This window comes from Cottoperca gobio, chromosome 5 (genome assembly GCF_900634415.1).
Source record: "Cottoperca gobio chromosome 5, fCotGob3.1, whole genome shotgun sequence".
Lineage (NCBI taxonomy): Eukaryota > Metazoa > Chordata > Actinopteri > Perciformes > Bovichtidae > Cottoperca > Cottoperca gobio.
The window spans coordinates 28,427,497-28,454,954 of NC_041359.1; the positions used below are offsets into that span (position 1 = coordinate 28,427,497).

The 27,458-nt window shown below is 41.2% G+C and overlaps 2 protein-coding genes across 4 annotated transcripts; both read right to left on the reverse strand.

The window, feature by feature from the left end:
• Positions 1 to 932: 932 nt before the first annotated feature.
• On the reverse strand, positions 933 to 12,314 carry rbl1 (retinoblastoma-like 1 (p107)). 2 transcript variants are annotated; one of them, XM_029432729.1, is made up of 22 exons: positions 12,062 to 12,314; positions 10,644 to 10,777; positions 9,964 to 10,167; positions 9,730 to 9,794; positions 9,348 to 9,476; positions 8,662 to 8,825; positions 8,489 to 8,553; positions 8,012 to 8,186; positions 7,676 to 7,842; positions 6,685 to 6,797; positions 6,442 to 6,545; positions 6,090 to 6,212; positions 5,802 to 5,966; positions 5,485 to 5,629; positions 5,180 to 5,398; positions 4,886 to 5,073; positions 4,120 to 4,296; positions 3,705 to 3,776; positions 3,177 to 3,264; positions 2,405 to 2,553; positions 2,119 to 2,283; positions 933 to 1,940 (listed from the first exon to the last, which is right to left on the reverse strand). In XM_029432729.1, the coding sequence occupies exons 1-22, from the start codon at positions 12,221 to 12,223 to the stop codon at positions 1,746 to 1,748; spliced, it is 3,168 nt and encodes a 1,055-aa protein (XP_029288589.1). In that variant the 5' UTR covers positions 12,224 to 12,314; the 3' UTR covers positions 933 to 1,745. The 2 variants fall into 2 exon arrangements, with proteins under 2 accessions (XP_029288589.1, XP_029288588.1); XM_029432728.1 differs by having other exon boundaries at positions 6,090 to 6,227.
• Positions 12,315 to 13,298: 984 nt separating this feature from the next.
• Positions 13,299 to 26,203, reverse strand: LOC115008869 (keratin, type II cytoskeletal 8). 2 transcript variants are annotated; one of them, XM_029432734.1, is made up of 12 exons: positions 25,927 to 26,203; positions 25,628 to 25,832; positions 24,180 to 25,314; positions 18,888 to 19,096; positions 18,745 to 18,805; positions 18,311 to 18,406; positions 17,369 to 17,533; positions 16,451 to 16,576; positions 15,785 to 15,928; positions 14,792 to 14,868; positions 14,633 to 14,679; positions 13,299 to 13,921 (listed from the first exon to the last, which is right to left on the reverse strand). In XM_029432734.1, the coding sequence occupies exons 3-12, from the start codon at positions 24,489 to 24,491 to the stop codon at positions 13,812 to 13,814; spliced, it is 1,347 nt and encodes a 448-aa protein (XP_029288594.1). In that variant the 5' UTR covers positions 24,492 to 25,314; positions 25,628 to 25,832; positions 25,927 to 26,203; the 3' UTR covers positions 13,299 to 13,811. The 2 variants fall into 2 exon arrangements, 1 of the variants encoding a protein (XP_029288594.1); XR_003832349.1 differs by having other exon boundaries at positions 13,836 to 13,921; positions 14,753 to 14,868; positions 25,927 to 26,202.
• Positions 26,204 to 27,458: the final 1,255 nt, after the last annotated feature.

Genomic DNA, 27,458 nt, shown 5'->3' on the forward strand with positions numbered 1-27,458 from the left:
TGTAGATACCACACACACACACACACACACACACACACACACACACACACACACACACACACACACACACACACACACACACACACACACACACACACACACACACACACACACACACACACACACACTATTAAATGGTTCATAACCACTAAAAAGGAAACAGTTAAACTAATTAGTGAGATTAATTTCCCCTCAGTAATAAAATCGAGTAGAGACGGAAGTGTTCGTGGAAGACGTGTTTAATACTCGAGAATGTACAATAGAGCTTGATTTGTCTTGTGAAACTATTTACACGTTTTAGGTTCAAATCTTTGAGCGTTATTTTTAAAACATATTCTGAGCCGACGTGAAGAACGACGAACTGAAACTTCTGCGTGTGAAAGAATCCAAACGTGAAATGCTGAGCCGACCACAGTGCCAGAGTGAGAGGTGACACTGATGAATCACCTGTAACACTGAAACACCTGCATTTAATATAGACTTTCTATAAAACACTTCTCAGCCGTGTATATTCTTATTGAATGCACAGAGTCTCGGTGGTTGTTTGTAGCCTTAAAGGGACATTTCTCTTGCAGTGAGGTTGTATGAGGTCCGTATCCACAGTCAGTGTTTTACTGCAGGAGCTGCAGGTTGTAGAAACACACAGGAAGCTAAACAATGTTCTGCTGTGGACGTCTTTTACACACCTAAAAGGATCCACATCAGTTTGATCTCGGCTCTCTTCAAAGCCACCAGACTCCATTGACAAAAACAGTGATTTTACCTGCAGAACACAGAGATGCTGACCTACAGCTGCCTCCATCGGTTAGTGTGTTTGTGTTATTGTGTGGATTTGTTGAGTACGAACTAACCCTTTAAAACACAAACGTCACACAAACACACTAACTGATGGAGGCAGCTGTAGGTCAGCATCTCTGTGTTCTGCAGGTAAAATCACTGTTTTTGTCAATGGAGTCTGGTGGCTTTGAATTAAATACAGCGCACACTTAAACTGAATGATTTCTTTACGTGGCTAAAATACGTTTTGCTGCAGCCTCCGTACTTTCCTTCCGTGAGGGAAGCATGTCTGTTTCTACTGCAGGTAACTACAGCCAAGTACCTCATTTAACTCAACTTCAAAACATCCACACTGTCCGTCTAAAGTGAGTTTCTGGGAGCGTAAAGTGTTTAGTGAGTCCAGTTCAACCTACGAAAGGTTTCTGTTTTGCTGCTGAAATTAAATTCCTGTCGAGTGAAAACGAGTTTACGCTTCAGTCAAACTGCAAAAAGGACTGAAGTCTGCTAAACACTTCGTGCCAGAGAAAATGATTTCGACGGCTTCAAGTCTGACAGCAGAGAGTGAAGACGTCCCAGGTTGTGTAATCTTCAGCCTAATACGGTATTTAAACGTTCCTACAGTACGACACAGACTGAAGCGGCTGCAAACCATGGTTTCCTCCGTGAATGAAAGTCTCGACACCAACATGTGTTCAGATGCATCTGTGGTATGAAAGTTAAGAAGAGTATGTCAGAGGTCAGGGCGACTGATGTGGCTCAAATATCACATTCTAGATATGACCGTTGGCATCAGCCAGACTTCCCGGGCGGTGACATCACTGAGGTTGCTGCTCAGGCTCTTTGACATCAGGTCAAATGTAAACGTCAGAGATGAGAAGGTTCTTAATGTCTCAAACCTTTTGTCTTCTTAACGTGAGAAACGTTCTGTAATGAAAGTGAATTCATTACTTTACGTGTTTGTCCGTCTGTCAGTGACTCTGCCGCTCGGACACGACGTCCTGCAGCCGTTTCAGCAGCACGTCCGGACTGCTGCCGTTCTCCGGACACGCCCTCTTACTGGGGGAGTCGCAGGCTGATGACATCATCACGTCCCCCTCCATGGTGAACGCCCTCTTCCTGCTCACAGAGCCCTGCCGGATCATCCGGTTGATGTCGGATAACTCCTGGATGGGGAAGGAGCGCTGGATTAAACACGTACTTTCTTAAACTAGACAGAATAAAAGACTTTGGCTTGTTGTGACCGTCTGTCGGTTAATTAACTTTAATCATCGATACGTCTTGAAATGAACACACTAAACATTTGTGCGTGCAGAAGCACGAAGACTTCCTGCGTGTTCTCACCTTGGACGGGCTGCTGTTGATCCTGTAGGTGAAGGAGTTCGGCGTGAGGCAGCCTGCAGAGTTCTTGTGAGGGGACACGTACAGCGAGTGTCTCTGGGAAACACGGCGAGGAGAGAGAGGCTGAGCACGGACCGTCGGGAACGGAGAGAGCGGGGGGGCGTCGGCCTGTGGGATCAAACACACACACACACACACACACACACACACACACACAGTCAGATTATGTAAACATTTGTGTTACTTACGTCACACTGAACGCAGTTTTCTCGCCGTCATCGTGTCGTACCCGGTTATCGTGGACGGCGTAACGCAGCGCGAAGCTTTTCATCTTCAGGACGAAGACGCTGTTGTAGAACTGGATGAGGTCACCGCGTTCCTCCTCCCCTGATTGGTCGGAGTTCGCTTCTCCGGAGAGCTGATTGGTTTTCTCTGCAGCTAAAGACACAAACACACACACACACACACAGAGACACACACACACACACACAGAGACACACACAGAGACACACACAGAGACACACACAGAGACACACACAGAGACACACACAGAGACACACACACACACACACACACAGATGAGTTGTTTTAAGTGATTTATCAAATAAAAGGCTCCAGCTTCTCTGATAAAAGTTTATCTGCAAGTATTTAGAAATAATAATCATATAATATATACATATATAAAGTCAGTAGAATAAATAGTAAGAAACGGATTAAAACTTTAAAACCAAGACAACATATGACGAGGCCGCCGGGATAAAAACATCAACGTCTCCGTAGTTTGATGCTATAATTATAATAAAGAATAATTTAATCCCTGAAGTGTTCAGTGGCTTTAAACTAAATCTTAACATTTAAATATAAAGAATTATAATAAAGAATTATAATAAAGAATTATAATAAGAATTATAATAAAGAATTATAATAAAGAATTATAATAAAGAATTAGTCGTTTCTTCTTCAGAAACACATCAAAACATTAATGAATTCAAAAGGTTTTATCTGGACGACGTCTGAGGACCGAAAGGTTGTTCGATTTAAACAAGCTGAACATTTCTTACATTCGCCGCCCGAAACCGGATCCACCTCCATGTTCTCGTCTGTCCCCGGTTCTCTGGGAGTGTGACGCAGTAACACACTGCGGTACACCTACACACACACACACACACACACACACACACACACACACACACACATTATTATACATATACAATAATATATATCGTACATTTTACTTCATTTATGTGATAACTTTAGTTGCTACTTACTTTGCATATTCAGATTATTAGACAAAATATAATTAAAATCAGTTAAACTACCCAGCAGTTTATACAGTTATTAAATAACTCCACCTTCACCAGCTGCTACATTAAAGTAATGAACACATTAACGCAATAATTTAAATGTTATGCAATTTATATTATTCTGAAATGAACCAATATGCACAATGAATACTTTTACTTTTAGTATTTTAATTGTAATGCAAATACAGTATTTCTGCACCGTCTCGTCTCAGCACATTATTAATATCATTTAAAGAACGTGTGTGTGTGTGTGTGTGCGTGTGTGTGTGCGTGCATGTCTCTCACATGGCTGCTGGCCTGTGGCTGGCTGCGATAACACTTCATGATGTCGTGGAAGGTGTGAGTCTCTTTGGTGATCTGCAAGAAGGAAAGAATCGAAGAAATAACTAAACGTAACTCGAGCACACGGAGGATCAGAGAAACCGGATCTGTCAGGTGTGCAGGCGTCCATGTGCAGGACGAGAGAAGTTGCTTCTGAAAGGTCTAAATAAGTTACAAGCTGAACATTTCTTTGTGTCTTGGATCAGACTGGATAGATGTTTGTGTTGTGGTGCAAGTGGAAACAGCACCTTCATAAGTACATAATATAATATATAATCATGTGAAAGACATTACTTATTACTTTATTATTACTTATTATTACACAGTTCCCTGTGAGGCAACACTCTTCTCTTCTTAATGAAACGTGAATCCTTCTCACTTTGGATATGATGTAAACGCTGCACAGCAGCAGCTGGTCCAGATGTCTGTCCCTCATCAGGCCCGTACAGTGGACCAGCGAGTGTTCAAAACACGTCCAGATCTTCCCTCGCAGCTCCGACGACACGTCCATCTTCACACACAGATCCCTCAGACGCACACTGGCCAGGTGATACACCTGCACGCACACGCACACACACACACACACACACACACACACACACACACACACACACACACCTTTTATTTTTGATGCATGAACAAAGTTTTATTATTATTATTTATTTAGAAGCAGCAGAAGTTTCGTGTCTCTGAAATACGAGATGTCATTATTACGTCTGTGTGCGCTGATCATGTGAATATTCACGGCAACATTAATAAAGATATTAGTTTGTTTAGAAAGTTCTCCAGATGTTGAGATTAGAGCTGCATCCAGTCGTTTAATCCATCAAATTAATACAAACTATTCTTTTAATCCATTTCAGTCATTTCTAACAAGTCTTCTCAAACGTGAAGATTTGTTGCTTTTCTTTTTCAGATATAAACAGTAAATTAAAAATCTTTAGCTTTTGGACAAAACAACAAATGTGAAAATAATATTCACATTCCTCAAACATTTTATAGATTAAACGATTAATTAGGAAAATAATTAGCAGATGAATTTATAATGAAAAGTGAATTCTATTATTATTACCTCTGAAATACAAACATCTAGAACTCATCTATGTACGCTCCGCTAAGCCACAGGGATGAAGACGTTTATCTACCTTCCTGAAGAACAGAGCGAGTGATCCGGTGCGTCGCGGCCGTCCGTTTCCTGTCTGGGGGTCGGAGGTCGCGGGTGCTGCGACGGCGCGGCTCGGGGAGGCGGTCAGCAGGAACTGAGCGGTGATGGTGCCGGAGGAGTCGCACGGCTGAACCGGGATCAGCGTGATCGTGCGGTCGTTGTTCAGCCCTGGAAACACAAACACTCACAATTAGCACAGATGAGCAGATAATCTGCTGAACGTGCAGCATCCCATTTGTGTTCAGTCACGTGAACATGCGCGTGCGTCGTCTACCTTGCAGAGGGATGCTGAGCACGGTGGCCTGGCCGCCGTGACCTCCGATCCTCAGCGTGCTGCTCGAGCTGAACGTCAACCGTTTGGCCGACGACATCGGACTGAGGGTGAGCGTCGCTCCTGATGCTGGAGAGTCGTCGCCGAAGAGACGGCGTTTAGCGCTGCCAGCAGCAGGGGAGCTGTACCTGTCATGCACCGACAGCGGAGAGGGAGGCACATCTGGAAGAAGGAAAGAAGCGTTAGTCACAGCTCGTCTGTAACGACACGAATCACGCACGTAAACACCTGAACACCTGAACACCCACCTTTGCGTGCGCTGCCCAGGCCTGATCTGAATTCCCTGATGCGGGGGTGGATGATGGGCGAGAGGGTGAGCAGAGGCAGGTGGGACGGACCTCCGCAAGTAGAACCAGGACCTGAACCCGTGTCGAGACTGGAAGAAAAGTTCACCTGGAGAGACAGATGATGAGAAAGAAGGTCGGCAAGAGAAAGTAAAACATAGACGAAGAGCAAAGTCCTCCTGTGTTTGTGCAGATTGTTGAAGTTCATAGACAGTCGTCATGAACTGGTCGACGCTGGGGAGGGACCAGGTTATTATTGTAAACCAAGAAGAGCTGCTGACCTCCTCCACCGTGGGGACTTTGTTCCCAGCAGCCTGCAGGACGCTCCACAGGGCAGAGTCTGCGCTCCACGCTCTGCTCTCCAGAACCTGCTCCTCGATGAGGTTCAGATGCTTCACCATGTCTCTGGAGAGGCCTTCCTCTGAGCGGATAAACACCTCGATCACCTGCGCACACAAAGAACAGTTATATACATATATAAACTATTCTGTGAACCAAGGCAAACAGACGAAATCACTTCAATGACTGTTGTAAAGGTGTGTGTGTGTGTGTGTGTGTGTGTGAGAGACCTTAAAGAAGTAGAACGGGGTCAGTTTGAAGATGTTGATGATCCAGGGGAAGGTTCTCTGGGAGCTGTAGGAGAACAACACGACCTCCAGACAACACGCCATCAGGGAGCAGTGGAAGATATCCTGCTCCAACAACACCTAACACACACACACACACACACACACACACACACACACACACACACACACACACACACACACACACACACACACACACACACACACACACACACACACACACACACACACACACACACACACACACACACACACACACACACACACACACACCTGGTTGGAATAATAACAACAAGCGGTGCTTTGTGTTGAGCCTGGTTGTGCTGCTGCTCACGCTCATGTCTTTGCCGTGCAGCCGCTTGGTCTCCTGCACCATGACGTTCTCCAGGATCTTGTAGTAAAGGATCTCAGCCAGCTTCAGACGATTCTCTGCAAAGTCTGAAAACAAAAGACACAAAGAACTTTATTTATATACTGAAGAGATTCTGCTGAGTCCAAATGTCAAACGTGTAACGTGTAACGTGTGTGTGTGTGTGTGTGTGCGTGTGCGTGTGCGTGTGCTGTGTGTGTGTTTGACCTATATGAGAGCCGGGCATGTCTTCTGAGTCGTTGGTGTAATGTTCTTTGAAGGTTTGTCCGAGTGTCTTCACTCTGCCCAGCAGAGACTCTGTGGGATTTCTGGAGCACGACCTTTAATATGAGCACAACAGTCACTATAGAGAGTATAATACATATATATATATTTATATATAACATATAAACAAACAACGAGGGCTGTAGCGAATGTCTTCTTTTAAATTAACATTCAAAGCTTCTGTTCAGCTTTAAACGCTTAAAATGTTTGGATCACACAATCCTGCGCTGCACCACTGGAATCTAAAGCTACACAGAAGTCAACACTAATAATAATAATAATAATAATAATAATAATAATAATAATAATAATAATAATAATAATAATGATAATGATAATAATAATAATAATGATAATAATGATAATGATAATAATAATGATAATAATAATAATAATGATAATAATAATAATAATAATAATAATGATAATAATAATAATAATGATAACGATAATAATAATGATAATAATAATAATAATAATAATAATGATAATAATAATAATGATAATAATGATAATGATAATGATAATAATAATAATAATGATAATAATAATAATAATAATAATGATAATAATAATAATAATGATAACGATAATAATAATGATAATAATAATAATAATAATAATAATAATAATGATAATAATAATAATAATAACAATGATAATAATAATAATAATAATAATAATAATAATAATGATAATAATAATAATAATATCAGTGGAATCTTTAACTGTCACGGTGCAGAAATAACAGCTTTTAACACAATGAAGAGACAAGAGAGTAAAACAGGTGTGAATGTTGATTCAGAATTTGAATGTCAACCTTATGAATGAAGCTTCAAAGTATTCACTTCCTAAAATCCACCTTAATATTGTCCGACTCCACCCCGCTCCACGTGATGCAGAACGAGGTGAAGAGACAAAGAGATGCACCGACCTGAAGATCTGCAGCAGGTTGTCGCTGGGAGCCGTCCGCAGCCCGGCCACCATGCTCTGCAGCCGGCTGACACTCTGCGTCGCAGAGGAGACGGGCGTGACGAGCAGATCCTTCTCCTTCAGGTACACTCGTCCCGTCAGCGGGGTGGAGGGAGCGAGAGAGCCCGACTGCAGAGAGGACAGAGTGTGCTTATAAAGTTCTTCTGTGTATAAAAAACAAGCATGTTGCAGCTGGTGTGTGTGTGGTGTGTGTGTGTGTGTGTGTGTGTGTGTGTGTGTGTGTGTGTGTGTGTGTGTGTGTGTGTGTGTGTGTGTGTGTGTGTGTGTGTGTGTGTACCTTCTCTACATGTTGCTGCAGCTGGCTCTGAGCGTTGGTCTGGCTTGCAGACGGTTCCTGAACAATCTTCCTCGGAGTCCCGATTTCCTCGTCAGCGTCAGCTCCCAGAAACACTCGCTCATCGAAGTCTCCCACCGTCAACACGTACTCCTCGTACTCCCGGTTTATGGCTTTACTGTAAAGAAGGCAGTTTAACACCACAACACCTCTGAAAAGTACTCGTGAACACTACTTCACAGTCGTGGCTTCACAGACACAACAATGATGAAATAACTACGTGGTAAAAAAGTGAGGAAGGAACAATCATTCGTGTTTGTAAATGAATATTGTTTCCATGTTATTGTTGTATTTCATGCGTTGGTTTTAAAGCACCGTGTAGCGCTCGTTTATATAAGTGCTACACTAATAAACATTATAATAACCTAAGTTTATGAACTCATTCTGCAGCACACATCAGGAGACAGCTGATCGTCTTACTTGTTGTCAATGAAGCTCTGAGGATCCAACAGTTCTGTCAAATGATGCTCGTTGCCTTTCAGGATCTGGGAAAAGATATGAAAACAAACAATGACGGACGAGAAGCAGCAAAACACAAACAACTCAAATCTGTTAAACACAAAGTATGGATGTGTAGGGAGGAAGCTGAGCACCTGTTTCTGATATAGTTTCTGTATGTAGGGTTTGAAGTAGTGCTGTTTGATGCCCTTCGCCTCGACCACCAGCCCGTCGTGCAGCTCGCACAACCTCTCCAACACACACGGAGGAGGCTCGTCCAGTGACACGTGGCCGTCAGCGCGGTACAGAGCGGGCAGACCTGCACACGGACACACACACACATGAACGGGAACATTTTACACAAAGATAGTGCCACACTTTCTGTGGTACAGATTCTCACCAACAAGTAATCATGTCACACAACACCCCCCCAACGGAGCCCCGTGCCCCCCCTGAAATTCAAGGTGTTAAAAAAATAAAAAAATATTCACAACTCCCTCTTCACATCGACAGGTCTCTTTTATTAAACAAACTAAACTCTGATGCTATTAGTCTAATTTATGTGCACGTTTCAGTTTGTACCGTCTACTTTCATCATTCTCTCCTTCGGCTCCGTTTTGCGAAGGGCGGGGCTTCGCACCTAACACACATACACGTGCACACACACACACACGTGCACACACACCTACAGTCAGTGCGGAGGAAAGGAGAGGAACTAAATAGAATCCGCGCAACTCGGAAATAGCTCGTAAGTATCAATCAATACACCCGTTACTAAGCTACAGCTGCCGTCTGTTCGTACAGACTGCGCGCACACGCACACACACACACACACACACACCTCTGAACGTCGGGTTGATGAGGTCCTTCCTGTTGGCGCAGAGCAGAGCGTTGCCGAACACCAGGTCCAGACAGCAGAGCAGCAGGTGGTACGAGTTCACCAGGTCATCACCGATCATACGGAAGTTACCTTCACAAAACACACACAGTTATACACACAAACTAAATATATCAAACAAAGACAATTCTTTGATTAGTAACGCTTTTTATTTTTGATTTCAGAAGAAAAAGCCTAAAATGATCTTCCAAAGTGTCAGATGTGAGCACGCCGTGTTACTTTGTAATATATAAACAAACTTAATATATTTAGGTTCTCAACTAGTGGAATAAAACCAGACGTGTAAATACAACAAAACGTTACAGTCCGTTTGGTTTCTTGGTACCTTTGGTGTAGACAAACAGAGTCCAGCAGAACTTGAACACATCGCTGATGTGACACGGCAGCCGTCTGCAGAGCCAAAGAGAACACACACACACACACACACACACACACACACACACACACACACACACACACACACACACACACACACACACACACACACACACACACAGTTAGCTTGTCTCTTCATAAACAACAGAAGAGAATGACTTCATGTGACGGGATAAGATCGTGCCTGTGTTTCCTGCTGCGTGGTTGCCGTGGCGGCTCTCCTCCCTGCGGGTTCTGAAACATGTCCATGAAGATGGGCTCAAACTTGCGGAAGATCACCGTGGAAACCTCAAAGTTGCGCTCCAGCCGCTCCATGCGCAGCCTGAAGTCCTGCGAGAGGTTGGACATGTCGGCCCACTTTCTCATCTTAGAGAAGAACTGGATCAAGCTGGGGGGACGGGGAGAGGAGTGTGAGGAGCAACATACAAAAGCCAAAACATTAACACTAAAAATACTAATTTAATACATTAAAATCCCCTTTAATGCTGCGTGGAGAGGCCTTCAAGGGCACATAGAGAAACAAAGCTGGGGGTTAGGGAATGAAAGATGTAAATATAAATGCTTAATAACAAAAAGGAACTAAAGGGGATAACATAACAAACCCCTTTAATAAATCTACATTAATAAAGCCTAAATAAAAGTAAGTAAAACACCGTCCTTGTTCTGTGCAACAATACGTTAACAACAGACTTTTTACTACAAACTTCCTTCATTCTTGATCTTCTACAGCTCAGTAAGAACAACAACAATACAACTTTTATTTTAAGACGTTCGTTTGAAAAACACAAATAGACATTCAAACATTTGAAGCTTTACATTATACAGGATGTGTGATTTATGTCTTCAGGTACTGCAGAGACTGACCTCAGCTTTGCGGTGCGAAGGATCCTGGTGAGCGAGACGCAGTTTCCTTCCATCAGCCCTTTACCCACTGTGGGGGTGGAGCCCTTCCTGCAGGCTGCATACAGCGAACAGGCCAACCAGTGGACCACCTCTCCCTGCACAAACACAGAAACACAAACTTTATGCGTTATCATCTTCATTCTGCACAAACACAAAGCTCACACAACTTAATGCACAGAAACAGGAGCAAGAAAAGCTGCAGGCAATGACGTGTGTAGTTAAAGTCACCGTACAAATGCACGTTCATTCTCTATGTTCGAAATATGTTTTGGTTTTATTTAACTGCATAACATACAGCTGTTTGTGTTACCCAGGATGTGTGTTGCATTTGACTGACTAGAACAATCTTAACCAAACAAAGACGCTAATAAAACCCATGACAGCATCGGACCACCATATTACCCGGATTAGTCGCACATCGGTTTCAGTTCGTTGTTTTATTGCCAGCAAACGTGATTTTAGCTGAAACGATTATTTATTTGTCAATCAACAGAAAATGAAGTGGAAACTATTTTGATTATAGATTAATGTTTGGAAACATATTTATACCGGTGAGTACTGTTTGCTTTTCTCTGTTTAATAACTACATTGATCATATTTGTGTTTTAGACTGTTGTTAGTAACAAGCGGTGTGAATATATCATCTTTGGTAAATTTTATAAGTAAAATTAATGAGAAATCTGGAAAATGACCTGAAGGTGAATCTATTTATCAAAACAATCCCCAGTCTCAGTGGCTGGGTATAAAGTCTTATTGTCTTGTGTTAAAACAACTGTATTACCTCACAACAAGTGTATCTGACCTGATCTGCACGACTCACGTTAATATGTATTATGTTATTATTATGTCATAATATGTTCAGTATATTAATAATATGCTCTCTATAACATTGAGAAACTAACCCCAGTGTGTTCTCAGCCTGTTCCCTTGTCAACAGAAACATTTTAACCTTCATACTTCATATCAATAATCTGAATATGCAAAGTAACTAAAGATGGCCAACACATGTAGTGAAGTAAGAAGTACAACATGTGTCCTGTGAGGTGTCACGTTAGTGGACTAAAAGCAGCAACATATTGTACCCACGTACAGTCCTTAGTGCTAGTATTTAATCACCTCCCACCATTGAAGACATGATTTAAGTCATTATGTAGTTTAGAAACAGAAAGATGAGACAATGCAAACACTCGTTAGCTGAAGCCCTTTAACCCAGTGTTTGTGTCGCGTGCTGCTCCGGGCTCCCAGTGTTTGTGTCGCGTGCTGCTCCGGGTGAAGTTCACGGCACGAGCGAAGTTAGCTTCAGCACATCTGTAGCCGTGAGTTGTAACAGCTGCTGATCATTCAACACGTCCAGGTGTTCTTCAGAGGACGTGACTCACCTCCAGTGTGTACGTGTTCCAGATGGCAGTGAAGTTGTCCATGGTTTCAGTGGCTGTGTGCTCGTCCATGTTCAGCTCCTGACACAACGTCTCCAGACTCCTCCGGACCGAGCTCTCCTCCATCCTGCCGGACTCCGAATCCGACGACTCTTCGCCCCGCATCACAAACTATCGTCTAAAGGTTTAATGAAAACCCTCCAGAGTTTAAAAAACAAAACACGAAACTAGCTTCCCCCCACCACGACGACCCACGGTACTTCCGCTAACCATGCCCACAATGCAGCGCGTTGGCGCGAAAACCGCCGCGCATCGACCAATCAGAGGCGAGGGGAGAGTCGGGTCTCGAGAGCTGTCCGCCCAACCCCCGCCTTCTCCTGCTTCCCGTGGTCCGTCCAACCAGTCAACCGTAACTAAGCGACCGTTGCTCACCACGTTACCACCAACGGTCACTGCAAAACACGTTGACCGTATTTATCGGGACTGTAACTAAAGTTATGCTCTGACGTCCTTTGAGGTAAAAAATGTGTCATACAATTATATAGTAATGTTATTTTCCACTTTAAAGATTATATTCATAACATGTTATGGGTGTAGACAAATAATAATAATTAAAAACATTCACAAAGCTTTTAGAAAGGTGCAGAATAAAATTATTGCTTTTCCTAATATATATATATATATATATATATATATATATATATATATATATATATGATTTTGTATGAACTATTTTTTTGAATGTAGTCAAGTCCAAAACAAATGTGTTTTTTTACCTCTCTAATAAATACGAAATATTCATTAATTTCCAGAATTATACAAATAAGTCAGGTTGTTTTCTTAAGTAATCCATAAAACAATTTACTGTCAAAAGATTAGACTGAATAGCCTGTTTATATGAGATCCAAAATATGAGACACAAACAATGTGCCATCTGACATACCATAATCTGTGCCATACATGCACCTATGTGAACTGAGCCACTGTACAGAACGTTTTAGGTCAGCAGGGGGCACCACATTATTGAGAATAGATACTGAAAATCTCTAGGAATGACTTGTACAGGAAGCAAGGAAAACAATTATTAAAACATGTGAATTACTTCTAGTTTTTAATTTACTAAAACAAATTGTTGTCATTTCTCAATTTTTTGTTTTAAAGCAGGAAAAAAAAAACTTCATAGCATGTTTGTTCGTGTTCATTTTATTTGTGAAAGCAACAGCAGAAAAGAAATAAAGAAACTTAAACCCAACGACCACATCTGCAGAGGAAGACTACGAGATCATCTGATAACAACATCGAGAAAATGTTAACATTCAGAGTAAAAACAACTCTGTGTAGAAATGCATATCAAGCACACCTCTAAAAGGATATCCCCAAAATGATCTATAATATTCTGTATATTCTTATAATCTCACCACAGATTAATCAACATGTTTTATTCATTATAAGCAGTGTACTACAGTGTTTAGAAATCAAAGCTGCGTACAACTAAAGTCTGAGTCAAAATGTACCCGACAAACTAAACATATTAAAATCTTTACATAGTAAAATACATGAGAAACAACAATTTCCACTTAATTCTCCATGTTTAGATGATTTATCATTCTTCTACAGTAAGTAAAGGTTAGTAATTAAAGTGCACCCTCACACATTTAGAGATATCTGTTAGAAAATCATAACCAAACTGTGTGTGTGTGTGTGTGTGTGTGTGTGTGTGTGTGTGTGTGTGTGTGTGTGTGTGTGTGTCCTCTCAGTGAGTGCTGTATCTGGAGTTGTTTCTGGTCTCAGTTGTCTTTATCAGCAGTTTAGGAGCAGGAGAGCTGCTGTTACTACTGTGGTAGCCATTAGAACTTTTAGTACCTGGAGAGAAAAAGAGAGAATAAGAAAGACATAAAGAATACAAATAAAAAGATTAAAACAGAGACGGGATAGTGTGCAGAGGTTCACAGTACGAGGAAGAGTGTGCTACAAACTCTTCCTCATACTCCGTATTCTGAACCTTTGCACATTCCTCTGACTATTTATTCTGCACAATAAACTATTAATCAAATATTCTGTCCATAGATTTTCCACAGTAATTTGTCATATTCTTATAGCATTTAATATAAGATATATTTGTGTTTCTTGGACACATTTTTTGATTTTTATAAAAGTTGTTACAATAGTTATAATATTTCTATATGTGCCCCAATTTTCCATTTTAATGTTTGAACCATTACACACCAAAGCAAAGTCCTTGAATGTGAAAACCTACTTGGTAATACACCAAATTCTGAATCTGATTCCCTTCTGTAAAGTATTTAACATCAGAAAATACTGAAAATCTCGAAGATATTCAGTTTATTATTACAAAAGACAAAGAAAACTGGCAGATCAAGCCCTAAACACATTTTTTATATCACTTTAAGTTGTCAAGCAATGTGGAATTATGTCAAAGAAAGAAATACTGTTGAATCAAAACCCAAAAAAACAAATATCCTGCAATTGCAATTGAAACATTTCTGCACCAGTGTAAAAGTCATGTCCACATATCACCATCCTCAGTGTGGGTTTGCAGAGTTTGTTACTTACCGTAGTTGGACAGCGTCTGGATGTTGAGGATGGACTGATGTCCGAGTCTGCAGAAAAACAAGAGACAGAGAGTTTGTGTTGGTGTGTTGTATTGAAGGAGATGCTAAGACTTAATCACACCTGCTCTTCTTCTTCTTCTTCTTCTTCTTCTTCTCTCACCTGTCCTCCTCTCCCTCCAGCAACTTCCTGTAGGTGGCGATCTCAATGTCCAGAGCCAGTTTCAGGTTCATCAGGTCCTGCAGGTGAAGAAGAAGATGACACCTCTTTCAGACATACACCTCCCAATACCCACAGTACCAAACTATTTAGTATGCTAGAAAAAGATTTGGTATGCCCTAATACATAGAATGTCAAATGCAATATGGTAAAAATACCAGGATATCAGACTGCATCCGGTCACACTTGAAGTATGTAAGCCTGCAGGCTTTTCTGGTTATTCTGACCCACAATCCTTTGCGCAGCAGATATATGCGCAAGAGGGTAAAAGTTCAAAGCGCCATGTTATGATGAAGTAGTATGTCCTAATTTGTAACCACACTGCATGCAACAGTAAAAACTTTGGGCAGCTGCCGTACGTACTAAAAGTTAAAAGAAAAAGTATGCGACTTGGAGCGCAGCCATAGTGTCCCTTAAATGTTCTGGAACATTTCTTGCATTGGGTCATGTGTGAATGGGAGCAGGAACTGGACTGAGTAAACCTTTAAGAGAGAATGTACAGCTGTGTTGTAAATTAAATCAGTAACATTGCTGGTAAAGGTCACAAGACTTTTATGCCATGTACACGTACATCCGGCCCCATCTTCTTCTTCTGTTGAGTTTTAAGACTGAAATGTTCCTGAATGTTGTGCATGTGTGGAGAGTTCGAATCACTCGCGGTGAGAAGTGTTGTGCATTATGATAATAAATAACTTGAATCGAGTACCTGATGCTTCTATTGTGTATTGGGATTTTATGTTAATGTCTTTTATGTTTACTGTCTGGAGGTAATACGATGTGTTTAATTTGTCCTTTTTATTAGCAGATTGTGCTCATGCAAACCAAAGACACATTATTCTATTCTATTGTCTGTGTGTGTAGCATGGAGGAGGAGGCTACAACAATCCTGTATATAATACCCACAGTGAACCTGATCCTTCATCCCCCCTTACTCACCTGATACTCTCGGAGCTGTCTGGCCATGTCTTGTTTGGCCCTCTGCAGAGCGTCCTCCAGGTCTCTGGTCCGGGCTTTGGCTTCTTTCACAGCCAGCTCTCCACGCTCCTCCGCCTCAAACAGCTGGTTCTCCAGACTGCCACGCTGAGAGGAGACACAAATCATCCGTGTGTGTGTGTGTCTGAGTTTCGATTATCTCGTCAATACTTGGACCGATCTACTTCCTGCTTGCCGTGTGTGTTGCTGATGACCCGAGGGAGTGCAGTGCCGCGCATGAAGTTATTTGGATCAGTGGTTCTGTGGACAACTGCAAAAGCCAGCCCAATCGGACTTCGGTTAGCGACTGCGCTAAGCCGTAAAAGTGCAAATAGACGCGCATCCGCTTACGGCCACTATAAGACGTCTCTGTATGTTTTCTTTCACAAAATAGTGCACCTGTCCGTGCCATTACGTTATCCATCTATTTAGGGTACAGGTGCACAGAGCGTCCAAAAATGTGCACTATGTGTGACTTCGGCTTTCTTCCAAAGCGTTCAACAAACATGGGGCTAAACATTTATTTGGGCTTTGACTTTATTGAGGCCATAACATTTCCAAGGGGGTCTTTGCACTCATGATGCGTAGACTGTAGCGTTGCTACTGTAAACACGTTTTCTGTAGGTGTACCTGCGCTTTGACGGCCTCGATCTCGCTCTGCAGGCGGCTGATCAGGCGGTTGACCTCGGCCACCTCTGCCTTCACGATGCGGAGCTCATCGCCGTACTGATTCGCCTGCACCGACATTTGGTCGAACTACAAACAGAGGAGGGTTAACATTAGCTGCATCACTTTGTCTCTAGGAGTGATATGTGCCCCACAAAAGAAATGTATTTAATTATCTTCAAACACTTGAAGTTTATTATAAGAATGACATCAACCTGAGAGATAGATGTGTTTTAAATCTACTCAAAGCAACTTAAAAACCAGACAAAGTCTTGTGAAAGTACTACTGTACTTAAGTGCAAATTTCAGGTACTTGTGCTTTAGTTTATTTCCATTTATACTTCTACTCCACTACATTTCAGAGCAAAATATTGTACTTTTTAAACATTTATTTAATCCCTTTAAACTAACAATTACTTTTCAGATTAAGATTTTACAAAGAAAACATACAATCAGTTTAAAGATGATGCACTTTATACGGTATATAAAGTAGTTACAATTAGCTCCACCTCCACCTCCACCAACTACAACATTCAAGTACTACTTATATATCACTAATAAAATAACACTGAAGATGAACTTTAGTTACTTTAAGTACATATCGTCGCTAATATACAGTAATATTTTGAGCTTGTAATGGAGTATTTTCACAGTGTGGTTTTAGTATTTTTAATTATGTAAAGGGTCAGACTACTTCCTCCACCACTGATCACGTTGCATGTCTTCTTAGTTCAGCGTGCGTCTGTTGAGGACAGTTTTGGATTTTACTCTCAAATAACAATTTGTTCAGCAGGTTGTATGAATAATATCTCTGTTGCAGCGACACAGTAGGTGGATGAAACGGATTGTAATGTTTTCTCGAGGGCACATATGTTTCCTTGCCTTGCTCTTGTACCAGGCCTCGGCCTCCTCTCGGCTGCGCGCTGCGATCTCCTCGTACTGAGCTTTGACCTCCGCTACGATCTGCTCCATGTTCAGGCTGCGACTGTTGTCCATCTGCACCACCACCGAGGTGTCTTTGATGCTGGCCTGCAGCTCACGCAGCTCCTGGTGCAGGAAACACAACAGACTAATCATCCTGTATGAGCCACAAGTAAATAATACTTTGGATGAATAGGATATTTAAATTCAAGATCTTTGAATTGTGTTTGAAATTAGATATTGTTGCGTTCAGGTACAAAGATATGTTAAATATGACTTTATGATGTGAATTTTAAATTGCAGTAAACATTGCAGTTTGAGTCAGAAGTATGTTTCACAGAAGTAGGGCAGTTCAAAGCACTGCAACTTAAGAAAACACACGTTTTAAATACATAAAACATGTCAATGACGAAACAATCTGAATAATTTAGCAACACCAATGTTACATATATAAAAAAAACCACAGTAAATAAAACAAGAAAATTGCGAGACATAAAAAACACTGATTAGTAAAAGGATGAATTTACATTTATAACCAAAGTTTCTCCAACAATATCACAATCATGCAACCACAAAGTTGAAACTGAATAAACATTGTCAGCTTATTAACAAACTTCATGTTTCTGTGAAGCTGCGGAGCTCTTTAGGGGATCATACGAACAGTTGTCCTGTGTTTAAGTGTTTTTTGTGTTTGTTCCAAGAAGTAACAACAACAAAAGAAAAAATATTTCAGTTGGCTGATATAAAAAGCTTCCCAGAGGTAGTTAATGTTTGAAGTTGTCTCTCCAATGAGACAGAATAATGAACCAAAGTCTGAAAGGAAATAAAACTGGAGACATACAGGAATATGAGTGTTTTGATCAAACCGCCTCAATTGTTCAAAGCATTAAATAGTTTCAATACCTCCTCATAGACGTTGCGCAGGAAGTTGATTTCATCAGTCAGAGCTCCCACTTTATCCTCCAGATCGGCCTTCACCAGGTAGGCTGAGTCTACATCCTGACAACACAGAAACAAACACAACAGAGATTTAAACAGCCGTGACAGCTGTTAGCATGCTAACATTAGCTAATTAGCACAAAGTACAACTGAAGCTGCATTAGTTCTGCAGACATCTCGTTATAAAACAAAACACCGGACAAATTAAAGTGACCTGATGATGACGAAAAGTTTGAGGATCACCAAAATCAACAGGTTTCACCCTCTGGAGACCATGAATGTTTGTACAATACGTTTTGATTGGGTTTTGATGCATGTGGGGAGGAAGATAGATGAGGACAATAGAGAGGTTCATCTTACCCACCACACCTGTAATGTATGAATGAATGTCTGCTGACCTTCTTTAGGATCACAAAGTCGTTCTCCAGGTTGTTTCTCTTGTTAATCTCGTCCTCATATCTGTAACAGAGACAGGACACAAATAAAATATATATATACTGAGATATTACGTAACTCTCAGTGATGCAGGGACTTTATTTACTTGTGTTTGTAGTCCTCCACCAGGCCCTGCATGTTCCTCAGCTCGCTGTCCAGTTTGATCTTGTCGTTGTTGACCAGGTCCATTTGGCGCCTCAGACCCGCCAGGTAGGCCTCGAATAGGGGCTCCACGTTGGACCGGCCCACCCCCTGACCCTGCAGCAGCTCCAGCTTTGTCTCAAGCATCTTGTTCTGCTGCTCCAGGAAACGCACCTGAATGAAGGAGGTGAGAGAAAGAGTCGTTAAAGGGTTTCCAGATACCATGACGATCAGTTTGTCAGCTACTCAAATAACCATCTTCTCTGTGCAGAAAGAGTTCAAATCAAATCAAATTTATTTATTTAGCCCAATATCACAAATTATACATTTGTCTCAGTGTGCTTTACAGACTGTACAGGATACGACACCCTCTGTCCTTAGATCCTCGCATACAGATAGAGAGGGAGAAGAAGAGAGACAGAGGGGAGGAGAGAGGAAGAGAAGGAGGAGAGCAGGGAGGTGTCCCCCAGCAGTCTATGTCTATAGCAGCATAACTAGGGGCTGATCCAAGGCAAGCCTGAGCCAGCCCTAACTATAAGCTTTATCATAAAGGAAAGTCTTTAGCCTGCTAATTCAACAAAAATTCAAAGCTACAATTGTTTAGCTTCAAGTTATTTCAGCTAATCTGTTGACAAACCGGTGTTCACTGTACAATTGATGCAATTTGCAAACTGAAAACCTATAAATATATTGTTTGTTCTTGAAACAAGGCAACATGAGGATTCAATTAGAGTCCAGATCTGTGGTCACCTGTTTGAATTTATCAAGAAAGAAACTTGTACTTCTGGTCAATCTTCACTTTGATGAATAATAGAATAAACTCGATGGATTATGTTGGAGGGGTTGTGGCCATGATAGACGGCCCCCTCTTATATTGTATACTGTCCAAACCTGCAGGGGTACTGGGAAGATGTTAAAAAGGAAACAGAATTAATCTTAGATAAGTTATTCTTATATTAAAAGTATTTATTGAGGATCTTTCTTTTAATAGCTAAAAAAAATATTCTATATTAGCAGCCACAACCCCCAAACATAAAACAATGGCAACAAAATGTTCATCATGGAAAACATCGCAGCACAAATATTTAGCATATCAACTTGTTCCAAGTATTCAAACATTATTATTGACTAATTGTGACGTATGCTTGCATGTGTGTGTAAATGCGTGCACGTAGACAATATGTGACTGAAACACAAGGTACATTTTTAATTAGTAAAACACCCTGGCTATGATTTCAATTCCTTGATTCTAATATCTTTATTCCACGAAATTCTTATGCAAAAACATAAATGCGGCTGCAGAGATATATGTGTATCAAGCGATGTAATGTATGAATTGTATCTCATCAATAAAAAGTATGAAGAACCGGCATCATTCCAGCAGCTCCATCTCAACACTGACTGTATCTGCTCAGCTCGTGTTTCCTGCCTGCAGCCGGGTATATCCAGCACCTATTATACCTCCTCGCTCCCACACAAAGCCCGTGTTCTGTTCAGAGCAGAATGATCTCCCTCGGAGACACAACCACACCAAGTCTGACCTGATTCATCAGGTTACAACAACTCAATGGGATGGAAATGGGACAGATAGCTTAAATATCCTTAATGTCACCAATTCAAGGTTCAATTCAATGGTTCTTTAAATCCCAGATGCATTCACTGAATTTCTGTTTTTCAGTATCAGTAAATACTATTATATTTCCCGTTGATTTTAGGTAATTCAGATTTAAACCGGGTTATTTTCCTGCAACCTGCCTGATGCATCAGACAAATTGCTTTTCTGCATGGGGGGGATGGGGGGGGGGGCTCTTTAATGTTTCAACGCTGTTGGGATCCGCCGGGTCGGATTACATAGGTAATTGCAGGGTTTGTTTATCAGTCAGTTGACTTGACTTTTAGCAGTTCTGAAGAGTAGAGGAACACATCGTACAATGTTAAACTCAAGGATCTTTTAGAGTTTTTATGCAACACATTGCAAAACGAAATGCAGTTGTAGCTTAGTCCGTTAAGCTACCCATTAAAAAATACAACTAATGGACCATCTGGGAAAATCTAGAGTGTCGTCAAAAAACAAAATGCTCTTTTGCATTTAATTGATTATTTTCCGACTGTAGCTGCATTTATATCAACTAGTGCCCGTTCGGGATGCTCTCATGCCGCTGCTTCTTGGGTTTTGAAGTGAGTCTATTCACGTGTTTACGGTAGCAACGCTACAGTCTACCCATCATGAGTGCAAAAGCTCCAATGAAAATGTTATGGCCTCAATAAAGTCAAAGCCCCGTTAAATGTGTAGCTCAAGGTTTGATTTACGCTTTGGAAGAAAGTCGAAGTTGAGAAACGTCTTCTGTCAAAGGGCAGCGCACCTCTTTGGCAGCTCCACCTGTATCGTAATGGTATGGATAAACGTGCAACGTGTTTAACACACACACACACACATCCTCATTTGTATTACTGATAACGTCTTACAGTGGCCGTTAGTGGACTTCTGTTGTGTGGATTTTAATGCGCGTCTATTTACACTTTTACAGCTTAGCGCAGTCGCCAAAGTCCGATTGGTTGTCGCAGTTTTCTACATAACCACTGATCCAAATAACTTCAAGTGAGGCACTGCACTCCTTTGGGGCCTCAGCAACACACACGCCAAGCAGCGAGCAGCTCGGTCCAAGGGTTGACGAGATAATCGAATCTCAGACACACACACACACACACAGACATTATAGTATGATACGATACATCAGCCCAAAAGAGTCCCGGTTGATATCACGTTTCCTGCAACAAGAGCAAACAAAGACTCCTTTGTGTCTTCTGTTAGCTGGAAGTCACCACATCCGAGAGAGATAAATGGAAACGAGCTTTCAAAAACGTTTTCTAGGAGGTTAAACAATATTTTGATATTGATATTTTGTCAGTGTATATAGTTTCTTGTTTTTACTATTTCACTTACTGCAAAGTCTCACAAACACTTTGGTGATCTGAAATGGATGATTTCACCTTCGAAACTACATTTTAATATTTTTGTGACCAATGCTCAAATATTAAAAACTAGTTTTCTACAGGTCAAAGATATATTTAATGAGAAGATATTAGCCGGTTATTTCATTATCATTTATGCTGCTTCTAACATTTATTTATTTTACATGGTATTATATTATTTAAATGAATATATGATAATACTATATTGCTGAGTATCTTTGCATTATTTTTACATTATTATTATTCTCTTCCTTTTCGTCATTACATTGTATAATTACTGTATAATGTATTTTTATTATAGCAGATATATTATATATAACACTATATACTTCAAGATGTATATGTATATTGCATTGTTTGTTTTTTTACTATATACTATATATTGTAATGTATATAATGTATATATATATTTTATTCCTGCAATCGCTCTAATTTCTTATTTAATTTCTTTATTCAAATAGTTATGTATGTGTTTGATTTCCTCAGTCTGTCTCTCTGTGTTTACACCTGGACATCAATAATGTATTTTCTCCCTTTGCACATTCAATTCTGCATATTTTGCTCTATAATTATCACAGGACATATATTTAACCTTTAGGTTAATAAAGGTTAACACTATGTGAGTGTTTGAAACTAAGAAAAGCTAAAGAACCCCAAACATGTGTACACTCTGCCCTGCGTCCAGCGCCGCTCTCTGTCTCTTTACGCCTGCAGTGAGTCTCTGCGTGAGAGCCAACAAAGCCTCCATTGTGAGAGTTTGTTACCGACTCCGTGAGAAAGCAGAGATGTTCCCTAAGTACGGTATCAATGTACGGCTTTATCACAGAGCTGGTCACTCCTTGTGTGGGAACAACTCTCAGATTCACTGTATTTTACTGTTATTACAACCCTGATGTCTGTACTTATTCCCCCAGGCAGGCTGCTCTATGTGAGGCTTGTTATTACTGTGACCTTGTGTAGCTCTTCCTGAAGGTCAGAGTGTCGTGAGCTTGATCGATACAATATCAGATAAATAAATAAGGTCTATACTGTTGCAAAAGGTCAAACAATGAATGTATAAAAAGATGCTTTGTGGCAGGTAATGCTCTGACATTGTGTGAGTTACTCCAGGAGGGCTTTAACCTGGAGGTGTTTAACGATTTAATTTCCCCAGAAGCAACTGGAGGGGGTAAAGGGAACATGACGCCATGGACAGGCGACCAAATGAAACGCACCTAAAATAAAATTACATTCCTTTAGGTTTGAAAATTCAGAATGTAATTACGTGACAACAAACATAGGTCTCGGTCATTTTTAGACATTTTAATGCAGAAATGTTACATATTAAACATTTAAAGCGGCTATAACTGATATTTTCAATGTGAAGATGAGAAAGACTTCGCTCGTAGTAGAAACACCTGTACAGGTTAGCTACAGATGCTGTTTGAAATAACTTTCAGACAGTTTCAACACTTTGTGCTCATTGAACAGATTTTATAAAACACATCAAATGCAAATAAACAGCAGAGATTAAAATGTAATTTTAAAGACAGATTGTGTAACTTTAGCTGCATAACTGCCGTAGTCTAAATGCTTTAAACATAGTGTAACACTATTAAGAGCAGAAAACAGATGGATTCATTATTTAGTTTATAAAATGTCAGAACATAGTGTAACATTGCTTTTAGTTTTTACAAACAAAATGACCTAAAGCACAAGAGGATGTTTTTTGTAATCACTTGTTTATCCAACCAACAGTCTAATACTTCAACCTACAACGAAATAACAGAGAAAAGCAGCAAATCGTCACATTTAACGCCTGAAAACAGAAAGTTTTGCTTTGTTTTGGCTTAAGAAATGATGGCTCTGCAGCAGCAGTGGAACAAGACCTCAGATCTGTTCCTGAAGTAAAAGCAGTGAAACCACAGTGCAGAAATACTGTTTTTAAATGTGTTTTATAAGTAAATGTGACTAAATGAAAGTACAAACGTATGAGCATCAACATGTACGCATTATGCAGAATGCCCCAGAATAATATATGTTTATTATTATGATGCATTAATGTGTTGCAGCTGGTGAAGGTGAAGCTTATTTGAATTACTTTATATATTTTATCTGTTTGGTGCATTTTCCTCCGGGATCAATAAAGTTTGATCTTAATCTATAACATTACATCATACTTTATTTGTTGATTATATTATGTGTAGTCAAAAACACATTATATACTTTAATACAGGAAAATGCAAATATAAAGTACAAGTTACTTCCCCTGATGTAAAGTATTAATGGACTCTCGTGTCGGTACCTTGTCTATGAAGGTTGCGAAGCGGTTGTTGAGGCTCTTGATCTGCTCCTTCTCGTGGGCTCGGCTCATGGACAGGCTGGGGTCGATCTCCAGGTTGAGGGGGGCCAGCAGGCTCTTGTTGATGGACAGGGACGCCAGCGGGGCGCCAAGGCCGAGGTGGTGCCCGTTGGTGCCGCCGTAGAGGGAGCTGCTGCTCAGGGAGATGCCACTGAACCCCCCCTGAACTGGACCGAAGCCGCTCAGCCTCCTCGACCCACTGCTGCTGCGGACGGAGCTGCTGGAGCTGATCCGCTTGGTGCGACTCAGACTCATTGTGCAGACAGAAAGATGGAGACAGGAAGGAATGGATGGATTGAAAGGAAGCAGCTGGTGGAGGGGTGGAGATGAAGAGATTGGGGAAAAGTATGAATATGTTTTGGATAAAATGCAGGATGAAGAAGACTTGACTGAGTCAACGAGATGCAGAGAAGTGCACCAGGTGAGCACAAGATGTCCGACCACAGTGAGGCGTCTCAGGTGTCTCGTGGCCTTTTAAACCTCCCCGGGGGGGGGAGGAGGAGGTGGGATGTCAGATAACTAGTGTTTCTGACTCTCAAGAAAAATGTCAGGAAGTTATCTGTTCTTTTCGCTGGAGGAGCATTAAAATAACGTAACTTTCTTTTTCGGATTTTCTACTTTTTTCCACTGTGCTGCCTCAGACCTGTGAAGAGATCTGAGTGGTTGTATGTCATCTTACTTTGGGACACCAGCTCGATTACATCATAGTTTCATGATACACTCTGGCATCAGTTCAGAGGTATTATGTAACATTTACAACACAAACAAACGACCCGACCTGTGTTGTATATGTAGTGAGTGACAGTGAGACTCTAATTTAATGTTTAGATGTGTTCTGATCGATGTTGCCATTTAAAGCTGGTATCTCTGATTTATTTATTTTATTAAAGTCTTAAAGATTCATCTGTGTTGTGGAGGATTGTAACTTTATTATCATTGGAAATGACTCTTATTTGTCATTTCTCCACACGTCTTCTCTTGGCCGCCGTGTCTGACGACGGTCCTCTCTTCCTTTTTACTGCCATGTTCTTCTTCTTCTGTGATGCTGCCGTCTCTGCCTTCTTCTTCTTCTGTGGTCCTGTGAGGGAGGCCCGTTTTTAAGACTTTAAACACCAAAACACATTTATATCATATCATCTTGTGCTTATTTTACTTTGCAGAATGAAATTGCTGTGAACCATCGATGCACATGCTAAAAATGAATAATTAAAAATGTGAATATAATTGAATTGTGGTCAGAATATGAGATTTATGAAGCATTTATCTGATTAAATAGTTCCAGTCTCAGGCAAAATGGTACAAAGTGACTTCCTGGAGGTGCTCTTTGGATAAAGAAACAAACTCTGACGCGTCTCGGCCTCAAGCCTTCGTCAGGTACAAACAGTAAATACCTTTCTTCTGTCCTTTAGTGGACGTTGTCTTCGTTGTCTTCGTTGTCGTCGTTGTCTTCGTTGTCTTCGTTGTCTTCGCTGTCTTCGCTGTCTTCGCTGTCTTCGCTGTCTTCGCTGTTCGGGGCTGAGCCGGCTTCCTTTGAGTCTGTGCTTTTTGTTCCTTCAGCTCCACCTCCACAGGGTAGTGGTCACTGACACTCAGAGTCTGGGACGGCAAATAAAGTTTGAACAGTGACAATAATAAGTTTTCTCCTTTAAAATACAGTAATGATGAAGAGGTTTGAAAACACGAGTCTCACTTCTTCATCCGTCAGGTCGAACTCTGTCTGGAAGTTGAAGGATTTGGCCGAGCCGGGGACGATGGTGTTCAGCATGCTCTGTCCGTACACTACGATCCTGTTGGTGCGAAATGTGCACACGTTACCTCTGAGCTGTAGAGCGATTTATCAATCTGTGTGAGAGTTGAGTGTTGGAGATATGGGCTGTAGAGGTGTCTGTCTTCTCTCCAGTATAATGGAACTAGCTGCTGCTTCACTTGTGGAGCTCAAAGCGCCCAAAAATACATTAGAAAAACTCAACAGCGACGTCTCTTTCTACAAATCATGACCTGGTTACTGAAGATGATCCACAGAGCTGGTTGTGAGCAGTTTCATGAAGGGACTATTTTCTTTCACCAAACTACATCCAACAAATATATCACTGCGCAGAAGGAAGCGTGCATCGACTCATGGACGAGAGGCTGTAGATGTAATCATTAATGGCGTCCTGCTCGGCTGAGCCTCATGTCCACGGGGCGATGCACGCTTCCATCTGCACCGTGATACGGTACAAAGAAAATAGTCCCTTCATGAAACTGCTCACAACCAGCTCTGTGGATCATCTTCAGTAACCAGGTCATGATTTGTAGAAAGAGACATCGCTGTTGAGTTTTTCTATATGATAATCATTAAATGTGACACAATACAATCAGGAGTTTATTTACTTCACAGTACCAAGTCTGTAAGATTGCACTAGGTGTGTAATTGTACTTTATATGCGTAAATGTGCGTGTCTTCTTCAAGTAGCCTGCGTCCTAGCCGAGGCTGTGTACAAGCTCTAGCTGGAGAGGAGGAGGTGTCACCAGAGATCACATTCAGGCCTGTAGATGGAGCTGTGGGGATGCTAGATGATCTGGTGATGCTGTCAGACACAGAAGCCCCTCACCACATCACACCACAAGATGGCAGACTGAGGCAGAGCCCGATGATGGAGATGATACACAAACAAGAATGCAGCCAAAAGCCTGGAGAGAGGGAGACAGTTCATCTGGACTGAAATAACTCCAGAAGAAATGAAGAAGTCCACAGGCCTGTTGCTGTACATGTCAGTTTTGGACCTGCACAAAGATGAGCAACTTTTGGTGTAAGCAAACCATTTTCCATGTGTCATTCCCTGCCACTGTCATGTCCCCAGACTGTACAGGACAGTTCATGGCCATTTGATCTAATCTTCATCTGAGTGACCCAGAGAAAACAGGAAGCAACAGGAACAGTCACCGGCAGTACCACCAAGACCTCTGCATGTGAAGGGACACTCAGAGAGGAGAGAATTACCCTGTGTGGGAAAAACGCCTGGACATATTTTCCATTTTATGGCCTGTTTTTGCAGATGTAAGAGTAAAAGACTCAAAACCTTTACTGGATATAGTTGTATACATTTCAAACTTCATATGTAACATGTTAAATCTCTTATTCATGTACATTTGCAGTGTTTTTTGTTCACTAAACCACTAAACTCAAATTCCGCTTTTGTATTTCTCTTCATTTTAAACTGTTATTACACTCTCATAACA